Source organism: Stegostoma tigrinum, chromosome 18 (genome assembly GCF_030684315.1).
Source record: "Stegostoma tigrinum isolate sSteTig4 chromosome 18, sSteTig4.hap1, whole genome shotgun sequence".
Taxonomy (NCBI): Eukaryota; Metazoa; Chordata; class Chondrichthyes; order Orectolobiformes; family Stegostomatidae; genus Stegostoma; species Stegostoma tigrinum.
Window position 1 is genome coordinate 14,225,191 of NC_081371.1, and position 16,491 is coordinate 14,241,681.

The 16,491-nt window shown below is 41.4% G+C and overlaps 1 protein-coding gene across 1 annotated transcript in view; it reads right to left on the reverse strand.

Moving 5' to 3' along the window:
• Window positions 1–11,258, reverse strand: part of LOC125460855 (ADP-ribosylation factor-like protein 8B-A) — an 85,977-nt gene extending 74,719 nt beyond the window's left edge. The window contains exon 1 of the mRNA XM_048548977.1: window positions 11,011–11,258. Within this exon, the coding sequence (XP_048404934.1) occupies window positions 11,011–11,139 (129 nt within the window). The 5' untranslated portion in view covers window positions 11,140–11,258. The remainder of the gene's footprint in view (window positions 1–11,010) is intronic.
• Between the last annotated feature and the right edge of the window lie 5,233 nt (window positions 11,259–16,491).

Genomic DNA, 16,491 nt, shown 5'->3' on the forward strand with positions numbered 1-16,491 from the left:
ATGCAGGAATGATTAGTGTGTGGTTCTTTGCATGGTGACCATCACAGCCTACTAATGCTAAAACTCAGGCTAGAACACATGATCGTCAGTTCAAATAGCAAACCTTCTCCGACTAGCACACAAACAACAGGGCTGCTGTAGTTTTTAAATCTTATATTTTGTACATTTCCAAAAGAAGATTCACAAAAAATGTTGCAAAGAGGAGTCTGCCAGTCAGCAATAAATTTATATCCACAGTCTTTTCCTGTCTGTTATAGCTGTCTTTTCTTAAGAAAAACACTTTTTGGACTTAAAAGTTGAAAAATCTCTATAGGACTTCAGGTTTCCGTTCCATCATCATGACAGTCTGACACACTGCTACAGTAAGACATATAGACGGTGTTAATGACATATGGTATACAAATTGATTGAGCTGCTTTGTCCTGGATGGTATCAAGGTTTTTCAGTGTTGTTGGAGCTGCACTCAGAGGTACGTAGCCAGTATTTCATCACAATCCTGGTCTGTGCCTTTTAGATGATGGACAGGCTTTGGGGAATCAGGTGTTGAGTCAATCACTGCAGAATTCCTAGCTCCTGACTTCCCTTTCTAGCTATATTATTTGTGGGTGATCCAGTTAGGTTTCATCTTAAATTGTAACCCAACAATGTTGATGGTGAAGGAGTCAACAATGATAACAATATTGAACCTCATGGCACAACACATGTGTGGGAGATGGCCATGCCTGGCATTTCTGTGGCACAAACATTATTGCAACTGATCAACTCAAATCTTGCTTCAAATGGATAATGTCTGTTTCATTATTGGAGGATGACAAGTAACACTGTATGCTGGAATAATCAAACATTCCAACTTTGGGCCTTATCTTGGAGAGAAGGTCATTGAGGAAACAAGAGAATTTGGTTGGACTTGTGAAGCAACTGAGGAACTTCTGCACTGAATCTCAGGGCGTCCTAGTCAGCTTCCAAAAACCACATCTTCCTTTGTGTGAGGTACAGCTAGTCAGTGAAGAATCCGCTCCTCATCCTTATTGACTTCAATTTTACTGGGACTCCTCTGTAACACATGAAGCGAAATACAGCCTTGACATTAAGCAGTCACTCTCACCTCATCTCTGGAAGTCAGTTCTTTTGTTCATGCCAGGTAATATGGTCTGGAGCCAAGTGATCCTATCTTTCTAAAGGTGGACAAACCAGAAAACTAAATTTACAAATAAAACAATGAAACAGCCTTTGGTTTTGTGTCTCTTCTGAGGATGTCAGCGGAAACGTATATTCAGAAGCCACTGGATATGCCAGTTTCCACAAGGCAACGTTTACATGAGGCCAAAGAAAAGAACATTTACTTTGAAAGTAAGGCTAAAGATTGCAAGGTAAGACCCTTTTCTCTTTCTCCTGTGGCAAAAGTAGACTGTTGATTAACTAAATTAATTTCAACTAACTAACACCTCATCCATAAGGACACACTTAGGAACATAGGAACAGGAACAGGCGTCCCTCAAGCCTGTTCTACTAGTCAATGAAACCATGACTGCTCTGTGGTCCAATCTTAACTGTGTTCAATTACAGTTGATCACAGGTTTGTCCTAAAGACTTCAACTGGCTGAATATTAAAGAAAAAAAACTTAAAATAAATTTCAGGAGGGCTCTTGTAGTGCAGGGTTAGTGACCATACCTCTGAGCCTAGAGTCAACTCCCAGAGTCGTACCATAATATCTCAGAACAGGTTGATTAAAAATATCTAAAGTAATTTAGAAGTAGAAACAGATTAGATCAGTTAATGGTCACTGTAGGTTCAGTGATTAATGTTGGATGTCTATACCCACAGTTGTCAGTCTGACAGAGTATTGGATGATCATTCCCTACATCCTAAGGGGGCACAGTGAGCAGAAACTTAATATTCTAACCTGGGGTTTGACGGCAGAGATTGCTTCGAGTCAATGGACACTAGAACCAACAAAATTGACATTTGGCTGCAAGGCTTTGTGGAAACTCAGGGCAAAAAATTTTTCTATCACAAATATGCCAATATCCCAAAACAAATTTAAATTCTACACTTTTCAGTTGCATTTTTACATAAAGTAGAGTGCAAAGAGATCTTAACCTATGTACTGGGACGCTATCTGAGGCACAAGTAGTTCACTGTGTCCTGTAAGAATAGTATATCCACTGCAGTACATCCATCAAGCATCGTTGCACTGTAGTCATTAATCTCCACACCCACAATTTCCAGAAATGGCCAATTATAGAAAAGTCATAGCGCCCACATCACAAAAATTAGACAAATGAGCTCTTCTGATGCAATATCTATTGCTGCAAGGAAGCAGTGACTGCAGCTCAGAAGCAATAGGCCTTCCAATAATAGATTGAAACATAATACTTGAAAGCAGAGCAAAATCATAGTTTCTTTCAAGCACAGTAAACAGATGCTCTGAACATAACAGACCCGCGGAGAAAAACATGATCTCATGAACAATATAGCAGCGTCCTGTCAGTGCTTTCCTTTTGAAAACAAAAGGACTCAAGCATGACAAGTTATCCACAATGAAGGAGAAAGATACAAAAGAAATATCAAACAAAAATGCTGGTGCAAATTATAATACACAAACAGTTACACTGAACTCAAAACACTTCAGGGCAGTTTCACAAACTGCTTCAATTTACAATCTTATTTCCTGCATCTCTTCTAATTTACCATTACCATCAAGCCAGGAAACCAAACACTGGATCAAAGAAGAATGCAGGGGGCACATGGGAGCAGATATACCAAAAATTAGGCATCACCTGGAAAACCACGACAAAGTACTGCTTGTGTGCCAAACAATACTAACAGTAAGTTCTGCAGTCCTACTGTATTCAATTGTGAATAATGGTGGACACTAGAGGTGAAATATCCCAATCCTGAAATGACCGGGCAGCCCAGCATATCAGTGCAAAAGATAAAGCAAAAGCATTTGCAACAGTCTTCAGGCCAAAAAGTGCCGAGTGAATGATCCATCTCGGCCTCACTCAGAGGGCCCCAGAATCACAAATGCTGGTCTTCAACCAATTTGATCACTCCATGCGATATCAAGAAATAGTATTCCCTGGGTTTTCAAATCACCAGATAGAATGGCCAGAGAATCAATTCTAGTGATGTGAACAGAGGAATAAATAGCCAGGACCCCAGAGAGAACTCTTTTCCTTCAAGTAGTTTCATGGGCTCTCTTGCTCACCTCAGAGAGAATGCAGTGGCTCAGTTGAACATTTCAATCTTAAAGAGGACATTTCAGACAGTACAGTGCTAAGACAGTGTTGCACTCTCATGTCAGCTTACATCACACACTGATGATCTTATTTGCAATTTGAACCTCCAACTTTCTGATACAAGTGAAATTGCTACCACTCAGCCTAATGCCTAAAGACTCCTTCTAACTTCTCTCCTCTTTTTCCAACTCTTTCGTTCATTTCCTGAGTAAATCAAATCCACCATTGTGGTTTCCTCTTCATTTGTACACTGACCGGCAACATTACCCAGAAAGATAGCACAGCTGTTAGGCATCTTTAATATTTAAACACCTGAAATTTTAATAGGTGGAGACAATGACTAAACTAGTAATCCAGTTTAATGCTCTGCGGACACAAGTTCAAATCTCATTACAACAGTAAACAAAGTTCAAATTCAATCCAGAAGAAAGTAGTCTGGAATATAAAGCTAGTGGGGATCATGAAACTACCATCAATTGTGGCAAAAACCCATCTGGTTCACTAATATGCTTTAGGGGAGGAAATCCTAATCTGGTCTCCATGTGACTTCAGACCCACAGCAACATGACTGTTACAACCCTCTGAAATGGCTCAGCAAGTTTCTCAGTTCAAGAACAATGGATAGGCAACAAACTCTGGTCTTGCCAGTGACAACCACATGCCATGTAATGACATACCCAGCCACATTTTATGATGATTTAATTTTTGATTAGGAATTGATGCAAAGGCCATCAATCTTGCCAAAGTGAATGGTTTAGCAATCGATTGACCAAGTAGGGAGTCAGTAGAAACTAACTCTGCACTTGTATAACACAGCAGCCAAATTACACTTGACAAGGTTCCATTAACATCAAACAAATGCACCTTATGTGATGTTAGTTGAATTTAGAATGTTGGCCAAGTCAACCAAACACCTAATTCTTCTATATATAATGTCATGGGTTGCCATGCGAGGATATGGAATTCCAGTCTCACAACTCATCTGAGAAAGATATCTCAAATAATGCAGTACTCCCTCAGTCTAACACTAGATACATCCACAGCGAGTCCCCATGAAACCTTTGGAAGAACAGTAGATCAGCTACTGTGGGAGAAGCAATCAGCAGAAAACAGAAATGACAAATGACAAAGAATGATCCAGAACTACAAACCTAATATGAATAAAACAAATTAAATCCCTTAATAAGATTTAAGAAAAAAGTCAGATAATTCTGGTTATAATTTGATGGCAGCTTTTCACAAGAAGACAAAAGTTTATAATTAGAATTAATCATTTCAAATCTATATTAAGTAACATACTTCAAATAAAAGAGAAAAACACCAATTGCTGATCAGTTTATAAAGCAAGAAAATATGAGACAGAAGCCTTTAACATTTTTAAGCTTTTGTTCAGGCTATAAAATACCACTGCAAAGGCATTGGATGAAACCGTATTCACTATTTATGATATCCATGATGCACAGGAACAAAAATGTGTTGTCAATTTATGACTACCATTGTCCCTCAGATTTATTTTGCCTTCTAGGAGGTAATTGTAGGTTGATTAAACAGTGCACAAACACATGCTAGCTTAAGGAAAAATAAACAAATGAAACACACAGGGCTAATAAAATGTGAGGCTGGATGAACACAGCAGGCCAAGCAGCATCTCAGGAGCACAAAAGCTGACGTTTCGGGCCTAGACCCTTCATCAGAGAGGGGGATGGGGAGAGGGAACTAGAATAAATAGGGAGAGAGGGGGAGGCGGACCAAAGATGGAGAGTAAAGAAGATAGGTGGAGAGAGTATAGGTGGGGAGGTAGGGAGGGGATAGGTCAGTCCAGGGAAGACGGACAGGTCAAGGAGGTGGGATGAGGTTAGTAGGTAGCTGGGGGTGCGGCTTGGGGTGGGAGGAAGGGATGGGTGAGAGGAAGAACCGGTTAGGGAGAAAGAGACAGGTTGGACTGGTTTTGGGATGCAGTGGGTGGGGGGGAAGAGCTGGGCTGGTTGTGTGGTGCAGTGGGGGGAGGGGATGAACTGGGCTGGTTTAGGGATGCAGTAGGGGAAGGGGAGATTTTGAAACTGGTGAAGTCCACATTGATACCATATGGCTGCAGGGTTCCCAGGCGGAATATGAGTTGCTGTTCCTGCAACCTTCGGGTGGCATCATTGTGGCAGTGCAGGAGGCCCATGATGGACATGTCATCTAGAGAATGGGAGGGGGAGTGGAAATGGTTTGCGACTGGGAGGTGCAGTTGTTTGTTGCGAACTGAGCGGAGGTGTTCTGCAAAGCGGTCCCCAAGCCTCCCAAGGAAGATTCCAGATTTTAATCCTTTGTTCTATTCAGATTTAATCTTAGCTTGCCAACAAGAGAGGCATTAAATTCAACCTTGGCGCCCATGGACAGGAAAGACCTGATGAAGAAGAACAAAATACTTTTCACTGGAATCACCTCCATAATTAATTTGCACAACAGCAGTCATTATTCAAATCTCGGATGAAGAATTCTGATTTGGGAAGGAACTCTGGAGGATCTACTCATGGCACCATACTCCATGATGAAGAAAATGATCTTGAAACTGCAGAATCTTTCACAATGTCAGTGGCCCTTTATCCTATGGCAATCCTAGTTTGACATTCCCCCATGCGTGGAAGCATCTTCTCAACATCTAACCTGTCAAACCACCTCAGAATCTTGTATATTTCAATAAGATTCCCATTTATTTTTCTGAACTCTGATGAATAAAGGTCTAATCTGTTTAACTATTCTTGATAAGTCATCCCATTCATCCCAGGAATCATCGAGTATATCTTTTTTGCCTCCAATGCCAGCGCATTCTTTCTTAAATGGAGGGTTCATACCCATCATTTCTGAGCCAAAGTTCCTCAAGTAGCCAACAGTTGCTGAAAGACAGCAAGAACTGCAGATGCTGGAGTCAGAAATAATAGTGTGATGCTGGAGGAACCCAACAGGCCAGGCAGCATCAGAGGTGCAAGAAAGCTGACATTTGGGGTCGGGTCCTTTCTTCACTTGCTGAAGATGTGTTCACCATGGAATATGACAGCATCCACCAGTTCCCACAAACTAGAACTGCAACACATTTCCTGCCCAGCCATCTCTGATTAAAATAATTAATTTGGATGTTAAATATTTTAACAGTTTTAACATATTCTTCAGCTGTAATATCTCCCGATTTAAGTGGCTAATCTAGACAGATACAGCAGAAGTATCAACGAGTCGGGGATGTTGTCCTGTGACACCACACTTCAGTCCCGACAGGTACAAACAGTTTGGAGGGGTTCTTTGCAACCAGTTTGTATCTCCTCTTGTTGCAGCCCTTCTCACCGAGATCCACTCTGCATCACAGGGATACTGGCCTGCTGCAAAATCCTCCCAGGCTGCATCAGGGATGCCGACCTGGTGTGCACACTTTCCAATCTGCCTTGAAGAGACGTTAACCTGCTTCATACTCCTCTCAGCCTTTGCAGAGCTGAAAGGGCTACATTTCCCGTTGTCGCTTGTGGTTCCTCAGTCGATGCTGATTCCTCTATCAGGTTTTGTTCCTTCTCTTACGCTTCACAGTACTTACATACAACTGAATGGTTTGCTCAACCATTTCAGATGGCATTGGGTCTGGAGTCACACGGCCAGAGCAGATAAACACAATACATCTCCTTTTCTTAGGAACCATACGAAATTGAAAGAGGAGTAGGCCATTCAGCCCCTCAAGCCTGCTCCACCATTCAACAGAATAGCTGTTCCGGCATACTTCACTTTCCTGGCCTTGCCCGTAACCCTCAATTCCCTGACTGATCAAGAATCTATCCATCACATCCTTAAATATACACAAGGACTCTGCCCCCAAAACTCTGTGGCAAGGAGTTCCAAAGATTCTCAATTTTCAGAAGAAACTCCTCTTCATCTCAGTATTAAATTGGTGCCCTTTTATTCTGAGACTATGGCCTTTTTTGTAAAAGAAATCATTTTTTTGTGGGATGTGGGTGTCACCGACGAGCAAGCATTTATTACTCATCCCTAGTTGCCCTTGAGAAGGTGGTGGTGAGCTGCCTTCTTGAGCCACTACATTCCTCCTGCCGTGGGTTGACCCACAATGCCATTAGAGAGGGAATCCAGTGACAGTGAATAATTGGCAATATATTTCCAAGTCAGGATGGTGAGTGGCTTGGAGAGGAACTTGAAAACAGTGGTGTTCCCATGTATCTGCTGCCTTTGTCCTTATAGGTGGAAGTTGTCTTGGCTTTGGAAGGTGCTGTCTAAGGATCTTTGGTGAATTTCTGCAGCGCATCTTGTAGCTAGTACACACTGCGGCTACTGAGCATCAGTGGTGGAGGGAGTAGATGTTCATCAACATAATGCGAATGAAGTGGACTGCTTTTTCTGGATGGTGTCAAGCTTCTTGAGTGCTGTTGGGGATGCACTCATCCAGGCAAGTGGGGAGTATTCCATCACACTCCTGATTTGTACTGTGTAGATGTTGGACAGGCTTTCAGGAGTCTGGTGGTGAGTTACTGCTAGTCTCTGACCAGCTCTTGTAGTCATTGTGTTTATGTGGTGAGTCCAGTTAAGTTTCTGATCAATGGTAATTCCCACGATATTGATAGAGGGCGTCTGAGATTCTCTTATGATAGGAAACATCCTCTCAGTATTTATTCTGTCAAGCCCCTTAAGAATCCTACATGTTTCCCCAAGATCACCTCTCATTCCTGTAAACGCCACGATTGAATCCCAAACTGTTTAGCCTTTGCTCATAAGACAGTCCCTCCATACCAGGGAGCATCCTTGTAAACCTTCTCTGAATTGCCTCCAATCTTTCCTTAAATACAGGACTATAAACTGCTCACAGTACCTCAGATGTGATTTCACCAGCAACTTGTACAGTTGCAGTAAGACTCCCCTACTCTTATTCTCCAACCTCCTTGAAATAAGGGCCAAGATTCCATTAACCTTTATGATTACTTGCTGCGTTGGTGTGTTAGCTTTCTGTGCTTCATGCACAAGTACCTCAAGGTCCTTTTTTTGCAGCTTTCTGCTATTTTTGTCCATTTAAATAATTCTGTTCTTTTGCTGTCCCTTCCAAAATGAACTTTGCATCCTCCCACATTATTTGCCATTTGCCAACTTTTTGTCCTCTTACTTAACCTGTCAATAACTCTCTGTAAACTGTTGAATCCCTCGCACAGCTTGTCTTTCCTCCTACTTGTGTCATCTGCAAATCTGGCAACAGTACATTCACTTCCTTCCTTCAAGTCATTAACATATATTGTAAACAGGTGGAGTCCTAGCACTGATCCCTATGGAATGCCATTGGTCACTGGTCACCAACACAAGAATAAACCCGTAATCCCTACTCGTTATTTCCTGCCCATTAGCCAATTCTCAAGACATGAGAGACATCAACAAGTTTCATAGTCAACGTTACACTCGCTTTAAATTCCAGATTTATTGATTGATTTCAAATTTCACCATTTCCCACGATGGAATTCAAACTCTTGTGCCCAGACCATCTGCCTGAAATTTAGGATTACAAATCCAGTGAAATTATCACCACATCATCATCTTCCCTGTACAGGTAGAAAGAAATTTGAAACCAACGTTAAAAACTTGAAAATAACTATGTGGCATAACAGACAGCCAAGGAATGTTAGGCGGTACATGGCACCTGATTTGAATGAGAAATAGGCAGCTGAGTTTTGGATGACCTCACGTTTACAAAGAGTGCAAACCAGGAGGCTAGCCATTATTGGAATAGTTGATTCTAAAGGTAACAAAACTGTGGTTGAAAGTTTCCACAGCAGATAGGCCAAGGAAAGACTGAAAATGGTTGAAGTTAGATGCACAAGTAGGTGATTGTGAACAATCTAGTTCAAGTTCACACAGTTCCCAAGGAAAGGGATGGAGTCAATGAGTAGGGAGCAGAGTTTTTGTTGGACATCGAATGTCCAAGGTTCCCAATATTCAGTTGGCAGGAAATTCTATTCATCCAACAGGAAAACGATGGATCTCATGAAGAGTTCCATCTGCAACTTGATTTGTTCTTGAGTATTACTGAAAGGCACAATGTAAATGAGATATTGGAGGGAACTGTGGACAGATCCTTGGTGGACACTTGGATGGAAGGGAAATCAATGTTGATCATTCTCCAGTGGTGATTGAATAATTAGCAATGGAACCAAGTGATGACAATCCCACACAATTGGATGTTCTCAGGCAAGATGTTGGAAGAGAATGGTGTGTGGTTAACCATGTTAAAATGGCAGCAGGCAATGAAAAGGGATTGATTTACGCTTGTCACAATCAGAATCAAACAGGTTTACAACCAGATAGCTGTCTTTCACTTAGCTGATGAGTCAGCATCCCCAGAGAGGCTGGTGAAAAGTAAATGACTGGTCAATGCAAGAAGACAGAATGTGCTGTAGTGGTTTTGGAAATAAATACTGGAAATATTTGGAGGTCAGGTGGCAATCAGAAGCAAATAGGAAAAACATTTTAGGGCTTATGACCATTTTTCTCAACCAGACTGGGAGCTGATGAACTTATTGCATTATTTCTATTGAAAATTAAAGGACACAATTGCCTTTGGGGGCTAACTCTCTTTAAAAATAAACACCCATTTTAAAATACAGGAATGCAGAAAGGTATTCCAAAATGGATAGAAGTTCTGCATCTGAAGGCAAATATGGATTTTTGAGCTTTTTCAAAACATCATTTTCTGAGTTTTACAGTACTGCAGTAACTATTCTGTCCAATGACAATCTATACTTAACACAAGAGGCAAGCTTTCTCTTAACTTGCTTGGCAAACAACTATGAATTACATAAAATCATAATCGCACAGGAGGAAATAAAGTTGTTTTTTTTATTTTAAATTACAGCACGAAGAATGTTTTTCATTCTCTCCTTGACATCCAGCTGCAATTCTATAAAGAATCGCAGAAATCTCTAAGTTTGCGAGGAGGCGGAGATGGTAGGGAAAAAACAAGGTTGTCAAAAATTAAAATCACTGAAAAAAACAGAAAAAGTACTTTTAGCTATTGAAAGAGGACACAGTGCAAATGATCATTTTGAAAGTATCACCCCAGAATTTATAATTAACAATTATTGGTGATGTTGCTAACCAGTTATACATGTGAATGATTGACACAACTTGTTATCTCCTGGGAAGGGATTGTGCAATATCAGGTGACTCATCAGTTGGACCATACATGATAGCACAATGTATATGTGTACATACACAGACGTACAAACACACACAAATAAAATGATGTTATCACATTAGCGATGGGTGGGGTGCTGAGCAAGGAAAGGTACATCTTCATACACTAAAAGCTGGAAATAATATAGACTGACATGGGCATAAACAGTAAAGCACCATAACATGCAATCATTGGCAGGAAATGATGATAAGGCCGTTTCCAGGAGGGATCTAGTAGGAGCATATATAACTGAGAGGAGCAGGGCAGCTCTTCACTGACGCCCGAGCTGGGTACCCAAGCCTGAAAGGCCGCTGAGACAGAAGGGAGTACAGCGCTTCCCATCCAAGCCTCAGCTCTCCGTAAGCTTTCCGTTTTAACACCAAGTGCTTTCGCTGGTAAAGGGTGGAGGGGGAGGTGAAGAAAGAGGGAGAGGCTGTGCCCTAAAGTCAGGGCCTGCTTCCCGTCCTGGTGGTCAAAGGTGACTGATAAGTGATGAATAATGATAGTGACAATAATTAATAAACACACAATGAAACACTTAGGCACTGGTTCATGGTTAAGTAGATTCACTGTACCGCGATCACATTCACAAACGTCGTCTTGCCCGAGTACTGCAGCCCGACCAGGGTCAGCTCCATCTCCTCCTTCCAGAACAGGGACTTAAACCAGTCCAACAACTTATTAATCAGCACCAACATGCTCATCTTCTCTGGCTCCAGCTCTCCACTTCCTGCTGCTCTACCAGTTCAGCTTCAGCTTGCCTTATGTCTGCAGCTCCGCAGCCGGTGATCATATGACAGCTGAGCAAGGGAAGAGCGTAACATCAGCTGCCCAGTGAAAGGGAGGGCTATGTGTCCAAATGTCAACGCTTTAGGCACACTCCCAGAGCCACGATAAGGGAGCAGCTTGAAATAAATGGAGTAAAGAGACTCTAAAGAACTGAAAGCAGGTGCATATTTTTTAATGAATCGTTAAACAATGGAAAGCATAATCCATGCATTAAAAAAAACCGAAGGAGATTTTCATTTACTTATGTGTAAATGTGTCAACTGTTCACCTCGGTCGGAAGGTTGAGTTTATTCAAGAGGTATGAGCACATAATCTAGACTGGCATTCCAACTGCAGGGCGGGGGGACTGCTGCACTATCAGAGATGCCACTTTCTGGGGAGATGTTAAACCAAGACACAGTCTGCTCCCTCAGCTCAATCAAAGATTCCATCACTATGAGTTAAAGAAACCACAGGGCCTGTCCCCTGTCACTCAAACAACATCACTAAAACAGGTTGTTAGGTTATTTGCCTCACCGCTGACTATGGGGGCAGTGCACACTGCATTTCCTACATTGCAATGTCTACCTTATTAAGCATCTCGTTAACTGTAAGTGCTTCAGATATTATGGAATCATTCAGCATTGGAAGCCATTCAGCCCTACTTGCACGAGCCTTTTCAAAGACCATTCCAGGTGGTTGCACATAATATATGGGTCTGAAAGGGTTAACTCTGAGGCCAGCTATAAACACCACCCACTATGATAGTTGCAAATGGATTTGTGGGCAAAACAACTTAGAAAGAGTTAAAGGAGTTGCCTCTAATGTCTGGTCCTCCTCAAAATCTCTGAAACAATAGCTATCATTCTCAATGTAACCTATACCTGAAGATTGCTGTGAAAATTTCATGCCTTATCTTTTGTACTGATGTGCTGGGCTCTTCCATTAATGAGGATGGGGATGTTTGTGGAGCCTCCTCCTCCAGTGAGTTGTTTAATTTTCCACCACCATTCACAAATGGATGTGGCAGGACTTCAGGGCTTAGATCCAAACTATTAGTTATGCTAGCTCTGTCTATCACTTGCTGTCCAAGCCTTTTGGTGTGCAGGGAGCCCTGTTTTGTAGCTTCACCAGTTTGACACCTCATTTTTAGGTTTGCCTGGTGCTGCTCCTGGCATGCCCTCCTGCACTCTCCATTGAACCAGAGTTGATTCCACCATCTTAAATAAAAACCCAAAGAACTGCAGATGCTGTAAATCAGTAGCAAAAACAAAGTTGCTGGAAAAGCTCAGCATCTGTGAAGGAAAAAAACAGAGTTAGCGTTTCAGTTCTGAGGAAGGTTTCCGGACCCGAAACGTTAACTTTGTTTTTTCCTTCACAGATGCTGCCAGACCTGCAAAGCTTCTCCAGAAACTTTGTTTTTGATCCCCTGGCTTGATGGTAATGGTTGAGCGGGGGTTAAGCTGAGCCATGAGGTTGCAGATTGTGCTTGAGTACAATTCTAATGCCGTTGTTGGCCCACAGCACCTCATGTATTCCAGTCCTGACATGCTAGATCAGTTCAAAGTCTGTCCCAGTTATCATAGTGATAATGCCACACAGCATGATGGAGGATATTCTCAACGTGAAAGCAGGACTTCGTCTCCATAAGGACTGTGCATTGGCCACATCTACCGATGCTGTTGTGGGCAGAACCACCTGCAGCCAGAAGATTGGTAACGATGAGGTCAAGTATGATTTTTTTTTCTCTCTCTTGTTGGTTCCTGCCCCACCTGCAGCAGCCCAGTCTTACAGCTAGCTCCTTCAGAACACGATGAGCTCAATCAGTAGCTGAGACATTCTAGGTGATGGATATTGAAATTCCCCACCCAAAGTGCATTTTCTGCCTTTGCCACCCTCCAGTGTTGTACAACATGGAGGAGTACTGATTCATCAGCCGAGGGAAGACAGTATGTGATAATCAGCAGTAGGTTTCTTTGCCCATGTTTAACCTGAAGCTACATGAATTCAAAGGGGTTCGGAGTCAATGTTGGGGACTCTAGGGTAACTCCCTCCCAACTATGCAACCACCTCTGCTGGGAGTCTCTTGCCGATGGGTCAGGATACATCCAAGGATGGTGATGGTGGTGTCTGGGACATTGTCTGTAAAGTATAATTCTGTGAGTATGACTGTTTCACCCTGTTGCTTGATTAGGCTGTGAGACAGCTCTCACAATTATGGCACTAACCCCTAGATGTTGGTAAGGAGGAATATGCAAGGCTGTTTCTGCCATTGCCTTTTCTGGTGCTTAAGTTGATGCCAGGTGGTCCACCTGCTTTCATTTCTTTGTTGAGACTTTGTAGCAATTGATACAACTGAGTAGCTTGCACAACCATTTCAGAGGGAAGTTGACAATCAACCACAATGTTGTAGATTTGGAGTCACAGATAGGCCAGACCAGATGGGGATGTCAGATCTCTCACCCTAAAGGACATTAGTGAGCCAAATTTTTTTTTTGGGCAGTTGATAATGGTTATGTGGTCGTCATTAGATTCTTAATTCCAGAGGTTTTTAATTGAATTCGAATTCCACCAATTGCCATGGCAGGATTCAAACTCGGGTCCCTCGAATATTAGTTGAGTTTTTGGATTAATAGTCTAGAGACAATACATTAGGCCATCACCTAAAGATAATCCCTGCTGAAAGTTTCCTTACATTTTCACACAATCTCCACAGCACTCATTCAATTTAAAAATAATTTTGATTCTAAGAAAGATTTTTCAAACTGGTGACAAACAATAGTCTCTTACAATCTCAGGGAGGGAAAAGAACAATGTCTCCAAGTTTTCATTGGATGAACATAATTTTCCTACTTCTTCAATTTAGATTTTATTTACAACCTTCTCCCAGAGTGATCCTTCTAGAAATTCCATTCAGATCAAGCAAAGCAATTGAGTCCAAAAACTGAAACATGTATTTTATCATGAACTATCCTTGAGTCAATTTTCCTGCAGTTTGTATAGGGATATTTTCACACACGTTAAACACGCAACAGCTTTAAAACATACACGACCCGATATAAAACTGAAACTTAATACATTCTGCTGGGTCTCAAATGGAAGACACACAAAGAGCAGGACAACCTTGTAGAAAAGCACAAAGACAAAACCTATATATAAATCATTTCCCTGTTTCTTTATCCGAGAACAATCTAGGTTTCTGTGGTGTTCGCAATTTAATTCTTATAACCCTTCCCTGAGTTGTTTCTAAGTTTTATTTCATCACAGTCTTATAGAGTCATAGAGACACACAGCATGGAAATGGACCCTTCAGTCCAGTTCATCCATGCCAACCAGGTATCCCAAATTTAACTATGTTTGCCTGTGTTTGGTCCACTTCATTCTAAACCGTTCCACCTCATGTACCTGTCTTTATTGGAATTGGTGTCTCAGTGGACCTTCTGTCCACTGTTCCATTTCAGTTACTGGATTATCCACCTCTGACATCTTTATGGTCTCAGAAACAATGGGGCATAGTTTACCAGCAGTTTTTTTTGACATCACAGACCTTTGACAAAAATTTGTGTTTTTTCCACATTGTATCTTCTTATTGTCAAAACCATAGGGCACTTCTTTCACCAGAATACCTTATTTTTCTTTGATGCACCATGAAACAAACCCAGTACACCGCCACCATCAGTGTACATTAAGTAACAGAGAGGGAACAAATTTATAATTACAAGATTGAAAGTGATTAACAAAACACAAGAATGAAAAATACATTGGCTTACAGAGCTTTTGTATGTGTTTGTGTGTGTTTGTGTCTCTATTGGTTTACAGCAATTGGAGCTAATAAATAATAAACAAATTGTGGATGAAGTTTATAAATATTTTTCTTCTATCTTCACTATAAACAATACAAACCAAATCCCAATAGTACCTGTAAATCTGGAGGTTAAAGCATAAGAGGAACTTATTGTGATTATGAGCAAATTGGAAAGCCATATTTGGGGTCACAACAGTTCAGTCACTCACTTGTATGCTGACTTCCCTTTGACACTGCTAAATGTGATCTGTGCCACCAGTGTTGCTGATGGGATGGAGACTGAAGACTCAACTCCTCATTCTACCAAGGAAATTGGTTCCATACTTTGTCTACTGAACTATTAACACATATAGAATAGAGAGGAGCCATAAGACTATAAGGCATAGGAGTGGAAGTAAGGCCATTCGGCCCATCAAGTCCACTCCGCCATTTAAATCATGGCTGATGGGCATTTCAACTCCACTTCCCTGCCCTTGATTCCTTCTGAGATCAAGAATTTGTCGATCTCTGCCTTGAAGACATCCAATGTCTGGCCTCCACTGCACTTGAGCCCTGAGTGCACAACAAGCCATACACACAATAGCAGCTGTTGCACTAGACAGTCATCACATTTAGTGTTGGGATGACCAGTGTTGGTCATGGATCAAAAAAGAAGAGATATGGCCATCCATGGAGTTGTAGACCAGCAGAGATAGTACATAGCTTGTACTAACAAAGTGGGTTCACATAGGGACTCTAAGAACCTTGTCGCACTGCGGGTTAATTGTCTACCGTTGATTGATTAGCAAACCAAATAAGCAACTTAACCAATGAGCTGACCCAAAAATCTCAGTTGGTCAGGAAAAGAATCAAAGTCAATGGTCCTCTACCCAGCTAACTACGAGTCCTCCAAACCTGATGAGAATGTGTTTGGGTGAATAGAGAAAGCTCAAATTGCCTAAATTTGTAACGTTACAGTTTTTTTTTCTGGGGGGTGGTGGGTGAGGTGGGCAGCTGTAAATGGAATTATATATGCAATGGTATAAATTAATAATGAGAAGAAAAAGTTTAGGAAGAGATGCATATGTGTTTAAATTGGTATGACAGGATTTTAAAAAATTAATCAGCCTGTTGAGATTTGTGGAGGAGAGGAGTGCCATAGGATGTTAATGTCTTATACATTTGTCAGATAAGAATCTCAAAGAAGCTGAACCTAACATGTGGCCCTCCTCAATTCTCTGTAACAATGTCTATTATATACTAATGTAATCTGCAATCAGTTGTTCACTTGCAAAAAACTATCTTTTGTTAATTAAATCAGACTCTTGTAGTTAAACTGGTAATCAATGAACAGAAGACATTTCGAAGCTCAAAGGGACAGAGAGATCTTGCGTTGCTTGTCCACAGATCCTTGAAAGTGCCAGAATTAGTTAACAAGTTTGTTAAGAAGGCATATGGAAGGCTTGCCTTTATCAGTCATGCCATAGATTATAAACGCAAGGAC